Below are 23,777 nucleotides of genomic sequence, written 5' to 3' on the forward strand. Positions count from 1 at the left end.
CAGAGCTATTGCGGGCAATAAACAACACCTGTACAAAAATATTCACAGCAGCTCTGTTTGTGGTGGCAAAGAATTGGAAATTGAGTGACTGTCCATCAATTGGGGGATGGCTTAATAAACTGTAGTATATGTATGTGCTGGAACATTATTGTTCTATTAGAAACCAGGATGGATGGAAATTCAGGGAAGCCTGGAAGCCTTTGTAAGAACTGATACTCAGTGAGATGAGCAGAACCAGATTGCACACTCTAACAGCACCATGGGAGTGATGATCAATCTTAATGTACTTGCTCATACCAACAGGGCAACAATCAGGCACAATTTTGGTATATCTGAGATGGAGAATGCCACCTGTAACCTGAGAAAGAATTGTGGAATTTGAACAAAGACCAAAGTCCTCTTAATTTTAAAAATGTTATCTTATGTATTTCTGCTATATCTCATACTTTATGTTTCTTCCTTAAGGATAAGATTTATCTCTCATCACATTCAACTTAGATCAATGGAAACAATGTAAAGACTAACAAACTGCCTTTTGTGGGGGGTGAGGGGAAGGAAGCAAGATTGGCGGGAAACTGTAAAATTCAAAATAAATAAAACCTTTCAAAAATAAGTGAGGAAAGAAGTCTTCACTGGGAGAAGGAGAAAGGAAGAAATAAAATGGAATAAATTATCTCATATAGAGAGCTGGAGGTGTGTGGGGAGAGCTTGATCCTTATTTTCAATGGAATTGGCTCAAAGAGCCACACACACTCATTTCTTGTACTTTAGAAAAAGTAGCAGGGAGCAATTAGATAAGAGGAGGGGCAATAGAAGGGAAGATTGCTTGGGGGGTGGTGGTCTCAAAGGAGACTTTTGAGGAGGGACATGGTTCATGATAGAGAGAAAAGCATAAGTAAGGGGGGAAATAGAATGGAGGGAAACACAGTAATCATTCCTATGAATGTGAATGGGATGAATCTCCCCATAAAACAGAAGGGGATCACAGAGTAGATTAAAAACCAAAAATCTGACAATATATTGTTTATAAGGAAAAACAACTAAGGCAGAGATGTACTGGGGAGAATCAATTATGCTGAAATTTTAAAAAGTAGGGGGTAATAGTCTTGAACAAAGTACAAGCAAAAATAGATTTAATTAAGAAAATAATTAGGAAAATTACATTTTGCTAAAAGGTACCATGAATATTGAAGAATTATCAATACTAAGCATATATACCCCAAATAGTATAATTTCCAAATTCTTTTTTTCTTTTAAATTTATTTTTTATTCTCATTTTGTACAAATTTTTTTACATTAATAAAATATTCTTGTTTACAAGTAAACGAAATACCCCTCCTCCCCCATGAATATAGATAGACTTATTTGGGTGACAAAAGTAAAGGGGAGAGAAAAAAATTAAAATAAAAAATAATAATAGTAATAATTGTAGGTATGGCCAGGTGGCGCAATGGACGAAGCACCAGCCCTGGAGCCACGAACACATGAGTCCATATCCAGCCTTGTAAACCCAACAATCACCCAGCCGTGTGACATGCAAGCCACCCGATCCCCACTGCCCTGCAAAAACCAAAAAAAAGGAAAAAAAAGACCCAAAATAAAATAAAATAAAATAGTAATAATAGTAGGGGTGGCTGGGTGGCAGACAGAGCATTGGCCCTTGAGCCAGGAGCACCTGGGTCCAAATCCGGCCCCAGACACCCAAAGATCACCCCGCTATGTGGCCCCAGGCAGGCCATCCAGCCCTACTTGCCCTGCACCCTCCCCCAAATAATCATAACCAAAAATGTGCTTGAGTCTTTGTTCCAACACCAACAACTCTGTCATGGGTGGATCTCATTCTTTATGATAAGTCCATCACAAAAGTTATTTCCATATTTTTCCACCTTTGCCATTGCTGATCGCAACTCCCTCCTTTCTTATTTCTCTACTACTATGTACTCTATTTTCTCTCTCCTTCCACTATGACTCTGCTGTAGGGTCACTGAGTGGCACAGCAGACAGATCCCTGGTCCTGGGGCCAAGAAGCCCTGAGCCCCCATACCACCCCTTAGGCCCAGAATCCACCTGGCCCTGTGGTCCTGGGCAGGCCTTCCATTCCCAGCCCCTTGCAAGAAGTAAGAAAGAAAATGTGTTATATCTGGCCACTCTCCCCCCATGGTCCATCCTCTCCTCCTTTATTCACATCCCCACCCCTTCCCCCTGCTCCCCCCTCCTTCTTACTCCAGATGTCTATACCCCATTGAGTATATTTGCTGTTTCCTCTCCTAGCCATCTCTGATGAGAGTAAAGTTTCCCTCATTCCCCTTTGCCTCCCCCATTCCATATCATTGCAATAGCTCATTGTAATAAAAAAAATCTTGTGTGAAATATCTTGGACTATTCCCCCTCTCCTTTTTCTTTCTCCCATTCCATTTCCCTTTTTTTCTATTGACTCCATTTTTATACCATATTTTATCTTATAATTCAGCTTTCTCCTGTGCTTCAACTATAAAAACTCTCTCTACCTGCTCTATTAACTGAGAAGGTTCATATGAGTATTATCAGTGTCATTTTTCTATGCAGGAATGCATGCAGTTCATCCTCATTAAGTCCCTCATATTTTCCCCCTCTCCTCCAATCTCCATGCTTCACCTGAGTCCTGTATCTGAAGATCAAACCTTCTGTTCAGCTCCGGCCATTCCAAAAGGAGCATTTGAAATTCCCCTGGTTCATTGAAAGTCCATCTTTTTCCCTGGAAGAGGACATTCAGCCTTGCTGGGTAGTTCATTCTTGGCTGCATTCTAAGCTCTCTTGCCTTCCGGTATATTGTATTCCAAGCCCTACGAACTTCCAATGTAGCTGCTGCTAAGTCTTGTGTGATCCTGACTGCAGCTCCATGATATTTGAACTGTGTCCTTCTGGCTGCTTGTAATATTTTCTCTTTGACTTGGGAGTTCTGGAACTTGGCTATAATATTCCTAGGGGTTGGTTTTTTGGGATCTTTTTCTCTGGGGGATCGGTGGATTCTCTCCATTTCTATTTTGCCCTCTGCTTCTAGAATATCAGGGCAATTTTCCTGTAGTAATTCTTTGAAAATGATGTCAAGGCTCTTTTCCTGATCATGACTTTCAGGTATTCCAATAATTTTTAAATTATCTTTCCTAAGTCTGTTTTCCATATCAGTTGTTTTTTCAATGAGATATTTCACATTTTCTTCTAATTTTTCATTTTTTTTGGTTTTGAAGTATTGATTCCTGATTTCTGTTAAATTCATCAATCTCCCTGAATTCTATTCTTTGTCTGAAGGATTTATTCTCCTCAGAGAGTTTTCTTATCTCTTTTTCCATCTGGCCAATTTTTGAACTGTTTTATCCATTTGACTTAAGCTGGTTTTTAGCATGCTATTTTCTTCAGCATTTTTTTGGATTTCCTTGACTAAGCTGCTGACTTCATTTTCATGTTTTTCCTGCATCTCTCTCCTTTTTTCCCCCAGTTTTTCTTCCAACTCCCTCATTTGATTTTCAAAGTCTTTTTTGAGCTCTATCATAGCCTGAGCCCAATTTCTGTTTTTCTTGGAGTCTTTAGATGCAGGAGCTTGTGCTTCCTGATCTTCAGACTGAGTATTTTGGTCCTTCTTGGGCTCATTTGCAAAATATTTCTCAAAAGTCTTCTTTTTCTTTCTCTGCTTGCTCATTTTCCCAGCCTGGGCCTGGTTTGGGGTGTTTCTTGAGCTTTTGGGACACTCCCACAAGGGTCTCAGTGTGTGTGGCTCTGTCCTCCCTCCTGGTCTGTGAATGACCATAAGCGCCCCCCTCTGCCAAGAGGCTGAGCTGGGGGGGGGGGTGCTGTTCTATGGGGGGGCCTAGACTGTGATCAGGATCTAAATGTGGTCAGAGCCCCAGAGTCCTGTTTCAGGGGCAGAGGACAGAGCTAGGCAGTCTCTCTTCACTCCCCTCCCTCAGCTCAATGGGCTCATGCCCTGGGGGCTCCTGCTTACTGGCTCTGCCTGCTTCTGTTTCCTAGATCAGGGCTGGGGAAAGATGCTGCTGCTTGCTGTGTGCCCTGAGGGCTGGGCTCCACGTGCTCACTCCGGCAGAGGTCCCCCGCTGTTACCCCACTTTGTGCTGGTGCTCCTCGAGGTGCAGCTCAGGAGACTCCCCCGCTGCTGTGAGCTGAGACTTCCAGCACCCTGGGGCTGCCTCTGGGAGGCTGAGGTTCTTTGGCTCTGGTGGGCCACCCCTCTGGTGGGCCGCCTCTCCAATCCCGGGGAGCAGAGCCTTTCTGCTCTTTTCCCGGTTACCTTGAGTAGGAGAACTGCCTCACTGGGTCCCTTTGTGGGTTCTGTCTCTCGAAAGTTTAGTTAGAGTCCTTCACTGATGAATTTTATCAGAGTGCTCCTAAGACTGGATCCCTTCTTGTAGCCATTTTGGCTCCACCCTCCTCCCAATTTCCAAATTCTTAAAGGAAAAGTTAAATGATTTACATGAGGAAATATACAGGAAAATTATGCTAGTGGTAGACTTTAACTTTTCCTTCTCAGAATTAGATAAATCTAACCACCAAAAAAAAAAGGAAGTTGAGGAGATGATAATTTTAGAAATCTTTGGAATGATAGACCTCTGGAGAAAGCTGAATAGGAATATAAAGGAACATACCTTGTTCTCAGTGGTATATAACACCTACCCAAGAGTTCACCATAAGAATTCTAAAAGACCATAAAAAGTTGAGGGCATAAAAACCTCTCAACCAAATGCAGAAAATCAGAAGTACTAAATGCATCCTTTTTAGATAATATAATAAAAATTACATTCAAAGAAGGATCATGGAAATACTGATTAACATTAATTGATTAACATTAAATGGAAATTAAATTAACCCATCTTAAATAAATCATAGAAACAACAGTTAATATGACCATATTAATAACAAAACCAACAAAAATCACATGATTATCTAAATAAAGTCTGAAAATGTTTTTGATAAAACATTTTGTTAAAATACAGCACTCATTCCTGTTAAAAATACTGTAAAGTATAGGAGTGAATGGAACTTTCCTTAAAATGATAAGTGGTCTCTATGTAAACCATCAAACATTATCTCTAACAGGAATTAGCTAGAAACCTTCCAAAAAAGATGAAGGGATGAAACCAGCATACCTATTATGATCACAATTATTCAACATTATATTAGAAATGTTTGTTAAAAATTAGAAATTATGCCCAAAGGACAATTAAACTGTACATACCTTTGCTTCCAGCACTACCTGTACTAAATCTGTATTCCAAAGAGATCATAAAGGAGGGAAAAGGACCTACATGTACAGAAATATTTATAGAAGCTCTTTTTGAAGTGGCAAAGAATTGGAAATTGAAGGAATGTCAATGAACTGGGAAATAGCTTAACAAGTTGTGGTTTAGGAATGCTGTGGAATACTATTATTTTTTTGAGTAGGTGGATTTCAGACAAACCTGGAAAGACTTACATGAATTGATGATGAATGAAGTGAGCAGAACCAGAAGAACCAGTGTTCTCCTACACACTGTAACACTGCAATGATCAACTATGATTGACTTAGCTCTTTTCAGCTAATAATCCAAGACAATTCCAAATGACACATGATAGAAAATGCTATCCACAAGCAGAGAAAGAACTATGGAGTCTAAATGCAGATAGAAGCTTATTATTTTCACTTTGTTTTTTATTTTTCATGACTTTCTCCTTTTGTTCTGTTTCTTATTTCACAACATGACTAATGCAGAAATATGTTCCTGTAATTGTACATGTATAACCTATATCAAATTGCTTGCTGTCTCGGGGAGGGGGAAATGAAAGTAAGAAAGGAGAAAAATTTAAAATTCAAAATCTTATAAAAATGAATGTTGAAAACTATTTTTAGATGTAATAAGAAAAATATATAAAAATAAATTCTAGCTATAGCAATAAGAGAAGAAATGAGGAAACAGAATTATATCTATCTTTGTAGATGATATGATGACATTCTTAGAGAATCCTAAATAATCAACCAAAAGACCAGTTGAAATAACCAACAACTTTAGCAGTGTCACATAAATATTCGTTTCTATAAACAAAGTCTACAGAGTTCAGCATATGGATAGAAAAAGAAATTCCATTTAAAATAACTATAGCCAATTTAAAATAATTGGGAGTCTACCTGCCAAGACAATCCCAGAAACTATATGAACAAAACACTTTCATACAAATAAAGTCAGATCTAAACAGCTTGAGAAATATTAATTGCTCATGGGTAGATCAAGCCAATATAAAAATATTGACAATTCTTTTTTTTTGAATTATAAATATTTCATTTACTTGGAGTTTTATAACTTTTCCCCTAATCTTACTTCCCTCCCCACACCCCCTGCAGAAGGCACAATATTGACGATTCTGATTAAATTAATTTACTTATTCTTTGCCAAACCAATCAAGCTATATTATATATAATTTTATAGAGTTAAAAAATAATAACAAAATTCATTTGGAAGAACAAAAGATCAAGAATGTTGAGGTAACTGATTTTAAAAAATGTGAAGAAATGTGGCCTAGCAGTATCAGATCTTAAACTGTATTATACAATAAAATGATTATAAAATTATAATCATCAAAACAATCTGGTACTGGCTAAGAAATAGAGTGGGGTAGATTAATTAAGTGCACATATTAAATGACCATAGTAATCTAAATGGATAAACACAAAGATTCACAGTTTTGGGAAAAGAACTCTCTATTTGAAAAAAACTGCAGGAAAATTGGAAAACAGTTTGGAAGAAAATAGGTATAGATCAACATTCTCCAAACATAAAGAGTAATGAAATAGCTTCCCTGTCAGATATATGGATAAAGGAAGAATTTATGACCAAATGTGTGTGTGTGTGTGTGTGTGTGTGTGTGTGTGTGAGAGAGAGAGAGAGAGAGAGAGAGAGAGAGAGAATTGTGGGAAATAAAATGGGTAATTTTAATTACATTAAATTAAAAAGTCCTATCACAAACTAAACCCAATGCAGCCAAGATTAGAAGGAAAGTAAAAAGCTGGGGAAAAATTACAGCAAATTTCTCTGATAAAGGTTTCATTTCTCAAATATATGGAAAAATTACTCAAATTTATAAGAAAGAAAATGAGTCATTACCTAGTTGATAGGTCAAAGGATATGAACAAGAATTTTTCAATAGAAGAAATTAAAGTTATCTATAATCACATGAAAAAACTGCACTAATTCATTGTTGATTAGAGAATGCAAATTAAAACAATTTTGAGGTACCACCTCAGATTGGCTAATGTGACTGAGAAGGAAAATGCCAAATGTTGGAGAGAATGTGGAAAAATAGATATATTAATGCACTATTGGCATTGTGAACTGATTTAACATTCTAGAGATCAGCTTAGAGCTAAGACCAAAAGGATACCTTTGATCTATTACTAGGTCTGTATCCCAAAACCATCAAAGAAAAAGGAAAAAGAACCTAAATCTATAAAAATATTTATAGCAGTTCTTTTTGTCATGGCAAAGAATTAGAAACTGAGGAGATGCCCATCAATTGGGGAATGGCTGAACAAGTTATTTGATTGCCATGGAATATTATTGTGTATAGTGAAATAATGAGCAGGATGTTTTCAGAAAAAGCAGACTCATATGAACCAATGCAAAACCAAATAAGCAGAACGAGAAGAATAATGAACATAGCAACTGTAATACTGTATTATGATAAATTGTGAATGACTTAGGTTATTCCCTGCAATACAATGATCCAAGACAATGCTGAAATTCAGTCCTCCTAAAATATTATTGTTTGGATTTTGTGTATTATATCTGATTCCTGTTCCTTGACTATAATTTTCCTACTTAAATTATACTTTCACCCTAGTCTCCTCATGTAACACCTGAATTTCTGAAAATATGGATTTTGTAGATTTCATATTATTAAAATGAATAGATTTCATTTTTGATTTTCATCAATGATAGTTGTTTTTACAGAAAATTTGGGTACATAGTTCACTTTATTATCTGGAAAATTTTCTGAACATCTCTTTTGTTCTTAATATTTTTAATTTTGGGGCCTAAAGTCAGAGAGTTGCTAAACATACCCATGAATTTAGTTTAACATTTATTTTTCAAATTGCCAACAGAGATTTCTATACATTACAGTAAGCCAACAAATCATATGATTATTGGTAAAGATATTATATTTTTTTAATTGGCAAAATTTTTAAATTCTTATTTATGAATATTAAGTTCTTAAACCTGGGAATACAAAAAAAGTCATTCACTTTTTTATTCATGTAAAAAGTCCCTTTAATCATTCAATTAACTCAATCATTGATAGATACAGTACATACAGTAAGTAGTATTCAGAACCAACCTGTATAAGGCCCCCAAAATTATTTGGTCTGGAGCTACCCCAGCACCTGCAGGTAGGACTCGAAATTCAATAAATAAAGCAGTGTTTTAGAGGTGAATTAATAAATGTTTGACCAACTATAGAAGGCTAATTATTAAATTGATAATTTTGTATGGCACTTAGCAGAAAAAAGGTTCCCACCCCAGCTTTAAACCATACTCTTACTTACTCTTCAGGTCTATTTCCATTTTGTAAGATAATTTTTTAAAAGAAATAGAAGGAAACTTGGGATGGGGGTGGAAAGGGATCTATAACATTGTTTTCCTCTACATACCAGCACCCTCTGTTTTGATTCTGTTTGATGGTAGACTGGGCTCTCCTGTTCCCAAGATATTGGTTGCTACTACCCGGAATTCATACTCCATCCACGGAATTAGGTCTACTGCCCTTGCTGATTCCATATTCCCTTCAATATTTGGTGGATCTAAATGAACATAAATAATGCTTTTAACAAAAACTTTTTAAAAAATTAGATACCATTGTCTTATTTATATACTCAAATTTACTTACCCATTTTGGGAAAAAAATGAAATAACCAGGAGGTAAAATGTTAAAACTGGGAGGTTATGTAATATATACAATATTTGCATCAAAAATAAAATATTTTGATGCTGGAGTGTGAGTTATGAAATTTTATTTATGTAACTATAGAAATAATAAATTCTGTGGATCTTTTTCTAATGCTACTTGACACATGTAACAGAGAGAGTTGGCAATTTTATTTAGCTACCTAGAAAAAAGTTGGAATTACATGGAAAGGATGCAATGCTCTGAGATATATGCAATTTGAAATAGGATTAGCAGAGAATGTTAGAATGTTAAGATTCCTTTAGTGTTCATTTGGTTCATCAACTTCATCTTGCAAATAGAGGGGAAATTGGCCCAGAGAGAAGTGACTTGCTTCATTTCATTTAATCATTAAGAAGCAGAACAGGGTTGGGGGAGAGGGATATATTGGGTGTTCAGGAGGACAAGAATTGCTGGGATGAGGGCTTGCCAAGACTTTTTCAGAGCTACTCATCTACCTGATTCATCCAACTTTAATTTGTGATTCTAAGAAACTGTAACATGCACAGCAGCCACACCCTGGTACACAGATTAAATTAGGAGTATATCTACCCCAAGCATACAAAGATATTTCCTGGAGGAATGAGTGGATGAAAATGTGTTCCAATGGAACTCTTAGAACTTAGTGAGGCATAGAAAACACCAAGGTGATCCACTGTATCCTGTCCATTACCAGTCATCTTGATTTTTGTCCTGGGATTTTGATTACTCAGGAAGAGTGAGACTGATGATTTTGTGCAACTCTGCCTCACTTAAACCCAATTCATGTACAAGATTTCATATTATTGAAATGAATAGATTACATTTTTGATTCTCATTAATGCTGTCATTGGTCCTCTTTGAAAATGAAAATCAGATATACAGTAAATAGGAGTAGGGGAGATACTTAGGTAATGGGTTTAAATAATTGGTAGGATGGTACCTTTGACAGTAATAAGTTCAAAGGAGGAGGTTTTTGGAGAGAGGAGGGAAGATGTTCTATTTTGATATGCCTATTATATAACCAAAAGATATCCACAATGCAGTTGATGATTAAAGACTAGAACTCAAAGAGAAACAGGGTTAAATAAATCTGAGAAACACTAGCATACAAGTTATTATTGAACCCATTGGAATTAATGAGATCAACAACTGAAATAGCAAATAGGGAGCAAAAAAAATGACCTTGGAGGACATCCCCAATTAGGAGACATGTCCTGTATGAAGACACAATAAAGAAATCTGAGAAGGAACAATTAGATAAAGAAAGTGGAAACTCAGAAGAAAGCAAAATCATGGAAACTTAAAAAATAAAAATATTCAAGCAAAGTGATCAACAAAGTTAAATGCTCCAGTGGTCAAGTATGAGGGTAAGTAATTACATGGTCATTGCTAACTTTAGGGAGGGTAGTTTTAGTTGAAAGATGAGTTCAGAAATCAGGTTGCATAGTATTTAGAAGACAGGGAGAGCAATATATGTGCCAAGTATAGAATTGTTTTCCAAAGAGTTTCTCTGTGAAAGAAAGAAAAGATACAAGATGATGACAAACAGGAAAATGGAGCAAGTAAGGAATTTTTTAAGGATGAGAAGTTTGTGGATAGCAAGAAGGAGTCAGTAGGTAGAGCATTTCTGAAAATTAGAGAGAGTTTGGATGATGTTGCACAGCTAGATGGCACAGTGGAGATTCATCTTCCAGAGTTCAAATCCAGCCTCAGACACCTACTTGCTATGTGACACTGGGCAAAAAAAAAAAAAAAAAATCACTGTCTCAGTTTCCTTATATATAAAAATAAATTGGAGAAGGAAATAGCAAACCACTCCAAGAAAATTCCAAATAGGATCACAAAGAATCAGATATAACTGAAAGGACTGAACAACAACAAATGGATGGCAATGGAAGCTAAAGAAAATGAGACATTTGTCTTGGAAATAAGAACAAAGGAGACAATATTGATGGAAGATATCTGAATTATGTGAGGTGATAAAGAAAAAAGGGCATCTTGACTGATGGTATCATTTTTTTTTTCTAGAGAATAATGATGTAAAGATTTTAGCAGAGATGGTATGGAAGAAATACTCTGAGATATTTAAGGAAAGAAAATAATGTTTAGAATAGTCTTTATGGAGAATGGGATAATTCATTTATCCAGAAGTAATATGTTCACTGTGCTATAGTGAGGGACAAGTTGAGATTAGATGATGTATGTATTCAAAAAGTTTCAAGGTCAAACTTACCTGTTATTCCAATGATCTTCTGATATTCCTATTTTAGTATTCCTATTCTCTATGATGAATGTGACATTTTTGGGGGGGATGTCATTTCTAGAAGATATTATTTGTCCTTCAATCTCAAAGAGGACCATGACATCAGGAAGGTGATGACGTGACTTGCACTTGCACAGTTGCACAAGATGTCTTGTGAAGCAAGAAGAAAGGAAGGAAGGGAGGAGCTGTATTGTTCAATTGGAATTGGCCTATTGGGCCTCCAGTGGGGCAACTCCTACTACTCATGGGTTGTTTTTTGTCCTTCATTATGTAAAAAGGACCATAACAGCAGAAAGGTCCATGACTTGCAAGTAAAATACATTTAAGTGAGGGAGGGTTGTGCAAAGTTACTAGCCTCACCCTCCAAAGTCATCTATTCTCCATCCTTTCCCTCTTCTTCACTCCTTTCCACCTTCCCTCCTACCTTCCTCCCCCCTTCCTCCCTCCCTCCATTGAGGTTTTCTTGGCAAAGAAACTGGAATGGTATGTCATTTCCTTCTCTAGTGGATCACCTTTTGTCAGAATTCTCCATTATGACCTGTCTATTTTGGGTAGCACAGCATTACTCACAGTTTTATTGAACTATACAAGTCCTTCTGCGGCCGCTTGAAAAAGACTATTCTAAATTATGGAGGTCCTGGGTTTAAAGATAATAAGCATCCCAATGTAGTTGATGGAAATCAACATGCAACCTGTGTAATTTCATTAAAGACAAAAGCATCAATTTTGTACTTTTAAAAAATTACTTTCTAACATAAAGCTCACCTGTTTTTGCATCTTTCCAGTCATCAGATAGAATAGTTTTGGTCTGAATAGAATATTTAGATATTGGACTATGATTATCTGAGCCACGGCTCCATGTGAGAGCTACAGAAGTATCTCTAATGTCTTCTATTCTCACACCCCCTGGTGGGCCAGGTGGGCCTGAAAAGAAAATGGAATGAATCAATTAAATATACATGTTTATTAACACATACAAACTATGTAGAAAAATTGTTCTTCTTTATATAATTGCACTCTTAAAAGGACTACAATTTCATTGGTAAAGAAAATTCCAAAGTGAGGTAATTCTATCTATCTATGCAGATTGGCAACTTTTATGCAATTTAGCATTGTCTAGATTATCAAGAGGTGAAGTCACTTGCTCAGAATCAAACAATGGAAATTTTACCCATTCTTCCAGTTACCACCATGTTCATGTGCTGAAATGTACAATTGGATGAAATTGTTTTTTCCTGATTTCTGATCTTATTCTCTTCTGTCTTCTAGAAAGATTCTGACAGTACAGTAGCCATATCTTGGTGGAGTAATTGGAAATAAGTGTGTCCTAGTGTTCAGTAACTCAACTTTGTTTCTGTTGATAATGGTAGACTCTGCCTGACAGATGCTTCTGATCCTTAACCCTCTATTTTTCCAACTGCATCATTTCAGCTGGATTATCCCAGGTACCAACTCTTATATATAGGGCCCAAGTTACTAAAACCAAGTTACATGAGTTGTTGAGACCAAAAGAATCACTTAAAATATTAATCAGGGTCACAAGACTGATACCACAATTCTTATGTGGAAATTATGAAAAGGCAAACTATGAGTTTGTCAGAAACACCTTCCTGGTATCCTTTGAGCACAAGAAAACAAAGTTATGGGGTTGTGTAAATAGAAAACTTCAGGCTGCATTTTATTCTTTTTATCGGTAACAATAGAATGAGTCCAACTGATTCTATACTGAAGGATGCCTTCATACTCTTTTTTTTTTTACTGTCAACAAAGGGTATTTTGATAAGACCAACCACACATTTTCTCACAAGAACAAATCTGACCTTTATCCACTCCTTTGACCCCAGGGTTTGTTCACTTTTCTCATTTATTTTATGTTTTGTAGTGCTATAATCTTGAAATAGCTACCAATTAAAGCAGTCTTCTTTGCTCCATTAATATTTTTTTCCATTCAATTTGGTTGTTGATTATATTTTACCTTCAGTCTTGTAGACTTGATAAAGGGTAAGGCTCTCAAGGAATTGAGGCCCAGAAATTCCCACAACCATATCAATCTCTCGACTTTATAATTACAGCAGAAGAACTCTTCTTTGTTCTATTGCTACAATTTCTATTTTTGTCCCCCCCCCTAACTTTGGAGGCTAATGTGAATGTTTGACTTTTGGGTTCTGGTCTTGGAATTTTCACAGCTTGTTTTCTTTCCCTTCCAGTATTCTTTTGTAAGTTTTTTTTTTCATATGTGAACAGTTTGGTTGATGAAGGAATAGCAAAAAGAACATTTCTCTAGAGAAATCCTATGCAAACAAAGTCTTCCACATAAAATAGTGAATAGAGACACACTTTTCTGAAGACTGAATAGAGAACTGTCTGTTGATGAATGCATTGCTTGAAGGCAGAGCAATGACTGAGGATACAATGACTGCAGGATATTCTGGCTCCTAAGTTCATTTGCACTTGACAGTTTATAGAGTTCTGAGGCCTGGAGTCTAAGTAATGAAGGAGCTGCATATATCTAACCTGGAGAAGACTGAGGGTTGGGGCAAGGAGGAGGGGAGTTATTATATTTGAAGTGTTTAGAGGAGAGATTTAATTAGTTCACTTTGGACCCCAAGGTAGAACCAAGAAAAATGGACCACCTTCCTCCTCCACTACCTTCCCTCCTTCCCCCATAGATGATCAATAAATAAATCATATTTATTCTACCTTTATAAAATCTCTCCAGATCAAAATCTGCATTACTTCACACACACACACATCTTTTGATCTCTCCTCTCCTCTCCTAATCCAGTTTACCTACCTAGCTAACAAAGTAAAGATACAAAAGCTCATTCTGACATCATTCAAAGCAATTCCAGAGGCTTGTTGCTATCTCCAGGATCAAATACAAAATCCTCTTACTTTTAAAGGCTTTCATAATTTGGCTTAGATAGATTTAATTTCAGGGAAAAACTATCATTGTCAATATGATGGGTTCCCTAAATGATTTAATACATTTTATTGATAGATTGGATTTCTTCCTTTAAAAATTGCCTACTCATAACCTTTGACAATTCAGGAATGGCTCTTTGTTTTTTAAATTCCCATACAGTCCTTATCTTTCTAGTCTCCTTTACTCCCCATTTCATGATCCATGCTCCAGTGACATTTGTCTCCTTATTTTCCTTCTCTGGACTCTGTCCATTTTCACCTGCTGCCTTTCAAACCTGGAATTTTGTCCTTTTTTCATCTCCCTATCCTACCTTCCCTGGCTTCCTTCAAGTCTCACTAAAACCTCAACTTCTAGAATCCCCTGCACTTTTCTCCATTATCTCCAAACTATTCCATATAACTGTTGTTTGTAAATAGTTTGCATGTTGTCTCTCCCAATCAGATTAGGGTTTTCAGATGAGATAATTAGCATAGACCTGACACTTAGTAAAAATTGTTTGTTGACATAAAGTTGTAAAGAGACAAATACAGATTTAATTTCAGCAAAAACTTCTTAAAATTACTATTCAAAAAATGAAATACAATGCTTCAAATGGTAATCTTCACTTCTCCTTGGAATTATTTAAGTAACAGCTAGAAGATTTCTTTTGGGATAACAATATTTGGGTACCCCTAATCTTGACCTATAAAAACAACTTAATTATATTTGTAATGGGCTATGGATCACATTCAGGAATTTCCCAATCAATATTTTAAAAGTGGGAGCTCTTGTTTGTCTCCTAAACAATTAAGGAGTTTCCTCAATCTGATGAAATTATAAGGTATAGTCATTATTTGAAGGGTATGCCTTGTATCATTTGACTAAAAATCAGTCACCCCAAACCCTTGTCTATAAAAGAAGTTCTTTCTTGATGACTTGGTCTTTGCCTCAGGGGGCACAGGAGAGCATTTTGCTGTCAATTTAATCAAGGACTAACAATGGTTCAATATTCCATTCACTGAAACATGTCAAAGTTTTCTCAAGTACTTTAGGCTCAGATGGACCTGGTTCTATCCTGAAAGTTTGGTCCCAAAATATCAATTTCTTTTTCTTTGATATATTGACCCAATCTACTCTTCCAAATGATTTTTTTAAACTGACAAATCAGTAGTCTTTTCTTTTCTTTATTTTTGAATATATATAGCACTTGAATTTTATTTAATATTTAGATTTATTTAAATTTAATTGAGTGAAAACAAATGCAATTTTAATAACTTTTGACACAGTTCCAAACTACTTACAATAATGACAAATCTACAGACCTACCAACCATTAAAATACGTGTTTTCTCAATGCCATTCTAATACTTATTATTTCACTCTTTTATCATCATTGTCTATATGATATGAGGTGCAACCTTTGACAATTCAGGAATGGTGCTTTGTTTTTTAAATTTCCATATAGTCCTTCTATATTTTGGGTCTGTGATTTATTTGATGGAGTCTCAGTTAATGCGTCCCCTCCCAAATTCAGATCTGCTTTGAGTGTCCTCTCTGGGGTCCTTGCTAAAACCAGGAATTCTAACTATGACTAGTTCTGTATTCTCTCATACCTAAGTTCTTTGATGTCCTGTGTCTTTGTTATCAGAATAAACTAGAGTTATCTCTTCAAACCTCATGCAAAGATCAGTCCAGTTCTTCTAGCATCTGGATTATTCTTTGATATACAAAAACCCTTTTATAACTCAAATAGAAAGTTGGTCCTTCTGGTGGCACCAACTTCTGATCTCCAGAGCCACAAGCATTTGTCTGAAATCATATCTGCAGTCTCCCTTCCCCCTCTTTGCCTATATAAACATGTTAGATGCCTCATAGCTAGAGACTCCCCTTCCTCCAGCACAATGTATTATACAGTGAATAAAGAGACTGCCCACTGTCTTGTGAATTCATTCTCAGACCTTTTGTACTGGTTTTCATCCTTGTCATTATAAGAGAAACTTATTTCAAAAATTAATTTCATAATTATCCATTTTCCATTTAATTTTAAGTACATTAGACTTGTTTATTCAAAAACTTGAATCTTTATAATCAATTTTATTTTCTATGATCCTTTCTAGTTCTTTTTGGTTTTTTTGCAAGGCAAATGGGGTTTAAGTGGCTTGCCCAGTGCCACACAGCTATGTAATTATTAAGTGTCTGAGACCGGATTTGAACCCAGGTACTCCTGACTCCAGGGCTAGTGCTTTATCCACTGCACCACCTAGCCACCCCTCCTTTCTAGTTATTAATCATAAACTCTAGTTCTTGGATATGAAAGAGTTTTTTTTAGTGGAATCATCTTTTATGTCTAAGTCCTACATCATTTTGGTGTATGTATCCTTTTGGATACATTGTGAGGTGGCAGTCTAAACTTGGCTTCTATCAGCCAGCTTTCTAGTTTTCCCCAGCAGTTTTCAGAAAGTACAGACTCCTTTATCCATTACCTCAAGTCTTTGGTTTTATTGAACATTATATTATTATATTCCTTACTGTTTGGTAGTATAATTTAAGATCTGGTATAGAAGGGCACCCTTTCTTGTCTCTTTTTCATTATTTTCCTTGAGATTCTTGACTTTTTTTTCCCCTCCAAATAAATTTATTTTTTTCTCAATAAAATAATCTTGTGGTAGTTTGATTGTTATAGTACTGAATAAGCAAATAAATATAGGTAATATTGCCATTTTTATTATATTGACTTTATCCTGGAGTAGTTAATATTTTCCTAATTATTTGGGTCTGTATTTCTGTGAACTTCACAATTAAATAAGTGAAAGAATACAGAAATGAATGAATAAGTACATGTTAAGGTGTGAATGATTAAATTTTTTTAGTGATATCAAAGTGTGATTAAGAAAATTTGAGACTTATTGTTCTATACAAATCAGTCTTTTTCCTGTTTCTGGTACTTGTTGTTCAATCTTCCCCATTCTGTGTCTCTGAATGTCTTCCACTCTTGGAATGTTCCCCTTCTTTTGTTTTACCTCTTGGAAAACCTCACTCCAATGCTCAGCTCAAATGCCATTTCTTTTAAAAAGTCTTTTGTGATTTCCCTTGTTTATATGATCATAGACCTAAAACAGGAAGACAGTGCAGACTATCTAGTCTAACTCTTTAATCTTGTAGCTTAGAAAACTGAGGCTGACAATGTTAATGAGGCAAGTTTTCTTATTCCAGAGTCACAACTTTCCCTCCTTTCATGCTATTCCCTGTGTTGTTTGCCTTTCTGCAAAATATTCTGCATTTACTTTTACATTTTTCCAGTATTTATTTATCTGTGAATATGCTGCATCCTCTGAAGAGAATAAAAGATCTTTGAGGGCAGAGTCTGTCTTACTTCTAAATTTTTAATCTGTAGTCTCAATCATGATGATTAGTACATAGTAGATGTTTAATATACATATTTATTGGTTGTTGGAAGGTGGGAAATATAGAATTCCTCAGTAGTACCATTTTGAGGCATTTTCATCTTTCTGATGACACCCTAGTTGGATCTACTATTCTCCCAAAACCTGTTGCCACTTGCTACTATGAGGAAATCACCAATCAACAGCATGGCTAAAGATTCCTGTCCTTTGTTGTAGATCTTTATTCTTTTCTATAATGTTTGTAAAGGATAACCATTTCTTTTTAAAGTAGTATTTATATCTAAATATAAAAATTTCATAATCTAAGCTAGATTCTGGAACCAAAAAAGAGAATCTTAGAAATCTTCTCCTACAACTCCACTGTTTTACATAAGAAAAAACTGACACTTGGGAATGTAAAAACTTAATCAAATTCACAAATCTGATTAAGGACACAGCTAAAACAATAATCTAGATACCCAAACTCTAAATGCATCACAGATGTGGCATTAACAAGTATGTATTTGTAAAATATAGCCCTATGGGAATATCATCCTAGGCTAGGTAGAGAAGAAAACACCTTTTCTCCCAGAGAGGGACTTAAAATTTTCAAATAGGTTTAAAATATCTCTAATATAATAATTTCTCTACTGTCAGAATACTCTTTCAGTCATTTTAGTAACATCTAACTCTCTATGACCCATTAGAGTTTTCTTTTGAAAGCCACTGGAAGAGGTTTATCATTTCCTTTTCCAGCTCATTTCACAGATGAGCACAAAGGATTAAGTGACTTGCCCAGGCTCACACAGCTAGTAAATGTTTGAGACTTTAGGTCAAATCTGAACTCAGATTTTCCTAACTCCAGGGTCAGCACTTTTATCAATTGCACCATATAGTTGCCCCAGAGCACCCTAGGTTTAATCATAGTCTTCATGTCTTATATACTTATAAACATGCTCTTAAAAAGAAATTAAATATATATGAAAGCAACATCAGTTAAAGAACCTAACAAAGCTCAGAAAAACTCAGAAATGGATGCCTTAAAAGAATTCCAAATATTTTCAATATCAAATTCCAGCGTGAGGATATGACCCTCTTAGGATTCAACAAAGTTTAAGGTTCTAAAAGGCAAAGGTCAGGGAAATGTAAGGTAAGTCCATTTCAGTTGTAAATGAAACATTACACATTTGTAGGAGATTTGAGGATTCATTAGATAAGGAAAAACCAACTGAGATAATGATTTGTCCTTTTTAGGAAACAGACTTCCTCCTTTCTTCCCCATAGGCCACTTCTGTAACTCATTTGCTTGGACTGAGCAGGAATTTAGGAAATATATAGGGTAGTCACCATGAGTTAGAGATCCCTCAAAAAAGGAATTGAGTAGTGAAACAAGAAGGATCCTTGAAAAGTTATTCCTATACCTTTCCTGCTTCTTCCCTGAGAGGAGAAAAACCTCAGATCTAAGGTCATGAAGGAGGTCCTAATGAAGGTCCTGAACCTCTCTTCAGTCTTGCCCTTTGCTCTTTCTAGAAGAGCACAACAGTACTCCACCTGAAAGAAGATAATGCTACTCATTAGAGCAAGAGACTGGAGGTGGTGGACTATAATGATCCAGTGAATCCAATCAATTGACCCCCTCAGCAGACTCATTCTGCCTAATCCATCCCAGCAATGATCTCTCCAGTAGAGATGTCATGCAATGAATTTTGGGAATTTTCTCTAGAGAGAAAAGAGTATCAAGGTCTTGCAGTTCTAGAGTTGTGAGTTGCCTTGTTCTTTAAATATCTTACTTAGGACCATTATTCTTTAAATGTGTGTCCACTCTTCCCACCCTGGTCTCTTTGGAGAGTGCATTCAAGGTTTGTTTGTTTTGGGAGTTATGCTGTATAACTATTTTTCATAACATGCCATTTGAGTAAAAGCTATTAGAAGCTACTGACAGATTGTTAATGAGTAACACATAAGTGGAGGAAGCACTGAACTACAGTGGTAGAAGTAGGTTTTCCCCAGGATTACTTTCTGGAGAGCCAACTTGACCATGTGAGTACACATTGGGAGAGTGAGCACACTAGAATAAAATTGAGTTTTGTGTATTGAAAGAAGTACTGTTTTATTTTATTTATTTTTATTTAGTTTTTTTGCAAGGCAATAGGGTTAAGTGGCTTGCCCAAGGCCACACAGCTAGGTAATTATTAAGTATCTGAGGCCAGATTTGAACTTAGGTCCTCCTGACTCCAGGGCCGGTGCTTTATCCATTGTGCCACCTAGCCACCCCAAGAAGTGCTATTTTTAAAAGAAGACATATAATACAAATGTGTAAACAGTTTAATTGCTATAGTCATTTGAACTTGTGTGAATAGGAAGAAAAAAGAATAATTTATTATCCTGAGAAGCAAACTTTTTTAACTGCTGACAGTAGATTCAACTCATACCTACTTATACTTCACTAGTTAAAGGGCACACCAAATTATAAAAAATTTACTATTATCTTGGAACCTATATAAACTATATGGGAAATGGGAAAAGAATTACTGATAAAAATAGAGGAGTCTGCATTTAGTCTTCACTAAACAATGAGAAAAATAAAAGGAAAAAGATACATCTCGGATGTGTCCTACAGATTTTAGAACCCTGTAAGGCTATTATTGATATGGGTGGTTATGAAATTAATAAGACATTCACAACATTTAGACTTACAAAGAACTCCAGGTACCTAAAAGAAACCAAATCTCTCCAGGAATTAAACTGTTTTTACAAGTTTGTACTGTATTTCTTCTCTTCTCCTCTCCTCTCCCTAAGAATCTTGTAAAATGATCTTCCTCCCACTCCCAGATCAACTAATAGCAAAGAAAACTTTCAACATATTTTATAGAAGCAAAGAACCCTTCTCATCCCATATATATATATATATACATCATTTCTCCCTTTCTGCTAAATTTTCAGGGAGAAATGCCAAACACTGATTACAAACTTTTACTGAAAGTTTGAAAATCTTCAGGAAAAAAATTAAAGAAGAGAAAAAAAACTTTTTCAAAAAAATTAACCTTAAAATAGCATGGAAAAACTTCTGGAAGGGAGAAAGTACTATTAATATGCCTCTGAACAGTTTTCCTAATGTCATTCTGATTCTCCCATCTCTTCTTTTTGTCTATATGTTTCTCTTTGTCTCATTGAATGAAGAATAAATTTTCTTAGTTTTTGCAAGGCTATAATTGTTTTATGAAAATATATCTGGATGTAATATATATTATATGTATATATTACACACACAAACACACACACACACACACATATATATATATATATATATATATATATCTCAGGATATTTGAAAAAAAAGAATTTGATGATAGACAACTCTATTTACCCTTTTCATTTGACCTTGGTGCTATATGCACTTTTTTTTCTCTGAAATTCTAGCTATTTAGTAGAATTAATAGTTTTTTTTGTTTGTTTTTTACTAGGAATGATGTTAAAACTATGAGTCATCCTTTCCTCTGATTTCCACAACTTTTAGGGAATATAACTTTTTTTTTTATAAGAAATGTTTCTTGGGGCGGCTAGGTGGCATAGTGGATAAAGCATCGGCCTTGGAGTCAGAATTACCTGGGTTCAAATCCTATCTCAGACAGTTAATAATTACCTAGCTGTGTGGCCTTGGGCAAGCCACTTAACCTCATTTGCCTTTCAAAAACCTAAAAAAAAGAAATGTTTCTTTGCTATTCTCACTAATAGTAATTTCAGGATTTCCCCAATACTTAAAAAATTTATACTTTTTTTTTTCCCAAAACAATAGTAATGCTTGGCTTCAAGATAGAATTGCAGGTATTGGTTGTATAACAAGAGGTATATCATGATAATTCATGCTGTAGTCTCCATGGTGATATCAACAGATCCTCAAATTAATTTTAATTTTTTTTGTTAAAATAGCAATTGGTTTAATTTTCTAGACAAAATTTTTTTATTTGCAAATAGAATTCTTAAATGAGTTTTGAGAGAAAGTCAAATAATCTCTTCTGGCCTGTCAAGATACTACTTTTGTTTGAATTAAAGGGTATCTAAAAATAATAACTAACAGAGCCACAATTTTATTGAGCTTATTTGAGAATTTCTATAAGTTACTGAAGTGGGGAAAATGGCTAGATGCCCCTTTGGAAGTTATTTAACCTCTCAGTTATCTGGGCAACTCTCCAAAATTGTAATTTGCAGAAAAGGTACTAATTTTCATTGATAGAATGTTGTTGCCTGGGAATTCTCCATGTAGGAGGTCTAGCCTCTTTCCATGTTGTTACAGAATGAAAGTTAAGCTCTTTCTAATTCAGTGTCTTGGTTTTAATAGGCCAGTGAAGAAACATAAACTTTCATTAACTTTACTTCAATCAAAGTGGGAAAGAAAAAGGAATTATCCTTTCCTCTTAAAGTAAAAAAAAAATAAAGATCCCTAAAATCAATAAAAGAGAAATATGAAAATTACATATCTATATGTTTTTCATGCCATAGTCACTTAGAAAATACCATTGAGTAAAATGGCATGTGAATAATTGTCTTCTTCATATTGCCATATTCTCTATCTACCTTTCTTGACATTCCAGAATTTTATAACTATGGGAAATAGCAATTTGTTGTTTTACGAAAACACTTTTCTCTATCAACATTTTGGGCTGTGAGTATTGAGGCTATGTTTAGCTTAACTGAGAAGAGTATATGCTTCTGGTTTTGCAATCAGTTTTTCAGGCAATTTTGGGAAGCCCAATCACAGATAATTTTGTCACAACATAATTATCATTCTTTCCCATTATTCTCTGATATTCAATCAAGTCTTCAGATGTTCGATTTAAAAAATAAAATTACGTAGAGACATATGTCACTTTCATCTTGATTTGTGTTATAGGATATATAACTAAACCAATAATTATAGAAAAAATCTTAAGCACTTGAATTGTGTTTATTATTTTTCAGTTATACATCTCTGAGGAATTTAGACAAGTAGAAATGGAACAGTGAGAATACTACCATATCTTATGTCTGTTCAAAGTATGTTTAGAAGATTCAGAAGAGAAAAAGATCCATTTGCTATTAAAAGGTCCAGGGATCTTTTGTGCTTGTTTGTGAGAGAAGGGAAGTAGAGATTTCAGAAACTTGTAGAGATGAATTAATTTAATGTTGATATTTAGCATTTTTCAAACAAAAGTGAACTTCAAAGGAGAGTAGATGACTGACATAGTCATCCAAGTAACCATATCCTGATTGTAGGAAACGATCACGGGGTTGGAGGCAGGTTTGCACAAACCGGGAAAAAGGGATCCAGTGTGATTTTCTCTTCATCTTTTCTGTTATGACCTGAAAAAGGAAAGATCATGGCTGAAGGGGCAGTCTGTAAGCTCAACCAAGGAGCAGGAAGCCTTATGTGTAGCAGGTCAGATTTTCTGAATAGATGATTAGAGCTAGTCATGTCAGTAAATGTGTGCTTTTCTGGAAAAGCAAACAGAAAGGTATTTTATCTCCAAAATAGTCTAAGTAAAGAAGAACACCTTGATATGCCATGCTTTCATACCTAAGTCAAGCTTTTCTATAGCCAGATAGATGCAGTGCCAGAACTAAAGGAAGAAGGATGCTTTTCTGATTTAGTGTTAGTTGAAAGCATTTACTAATTTAATTAATCTGGCAAGTTCTATCATTCAATTAGTTACACAGTTATTGCAGTCAGTTCCTTGGAAAAGGTAGTTTGTTTCAAGGTATTTCAATCTTTCTTGTATTTTCACAATGGAATTCTATAATCTTTCATCAATAATTATATTACAATATTAATAATTATATTTTTGAGAAACATTATAATTATATGTCTTTTAATTTCAGTTGTTGATGCCCGGGGAAAATATAACCATTGTTCTTGTGTTATCTTAATAGGCTTCACATATTAGATGATGATAGCAGCTACTGAAACTTTAAGTATATTTTCTATGAAGAATTAACCAATTTCAGGGGTTTATCTTGTTAATTTAGTCCTAGTAAGTAATGGGAAGGACTCTAAAATTCACTTATCCTTTTCATGTGTCTTAAAATTTCTCTAATGCTAGAATAAGAAATAAAAATAAAATTCTAAATAGAAGAAACTACATCAGAAATTAGGACAAAAATCATAAAACTCAATTAAAATAACAAATAGCAGCTAGAGAAAATCAAATACATAATGGAAAATTTCTACCTGAAAGTAGAAACCCTGAAAGAGAAATAATAGATATGGAAAACAAAAACATAAAAGTAGAGGAGATTTTTTCAGA

General features: G+C 35.1%; 1 protein-coding gene across 7 annotated transcripts in view; it reads right to left on the reverse strand.

Annotated features, from left to right (window-relative positions):
- Nucleotides 1-23,777, reverse strand: part of CNTN1 (contactin 1) — a 363,209-nt gene that overhangs the window by 54,198 nt on the left and 285,234 nt on the right. For 6 of the 7 annotated variants that reach the window (XM_074194739.1, XM_074194744.1, XM_074194742.1 and 3 more), the window contains exons 15-16: nucleotides 11,975-12,133; nucleotides 8,672-8,821 (exon numbers count right to left, since the gene is read on the reverse strand). In XM_074194739.1, coding sequence (XP_074050840.1) covers nucleotides 8,672-8,821; nucleotides 11,975-12,133 — 309 coding nt within the window. Of the gene's footprint in view, nucleotides 1-8,671; nucleotides 8,822-11,974; nucleotides 12,134-22,141; nucleotides 22,837-23,777 lie in introns of those variants that run through there. The other variant, XM_074194745.1, reaches the window with a different exon arrangement.

Source organism: Macrotis lagotis, chromosome 7 (genome assembly GCF_037893015.1).
Source record: "Macrotis lagotis isolate mMagLag1 chromosome 7, bilby.v1.9.chrom.fasta, whole genome shotgun sequence".
NCBI lineage: Eukaryota > Metazoa > Chordata > Mammalia > Peramelemorphia > Peramelidae > Macrotis > Macrotis lagotis.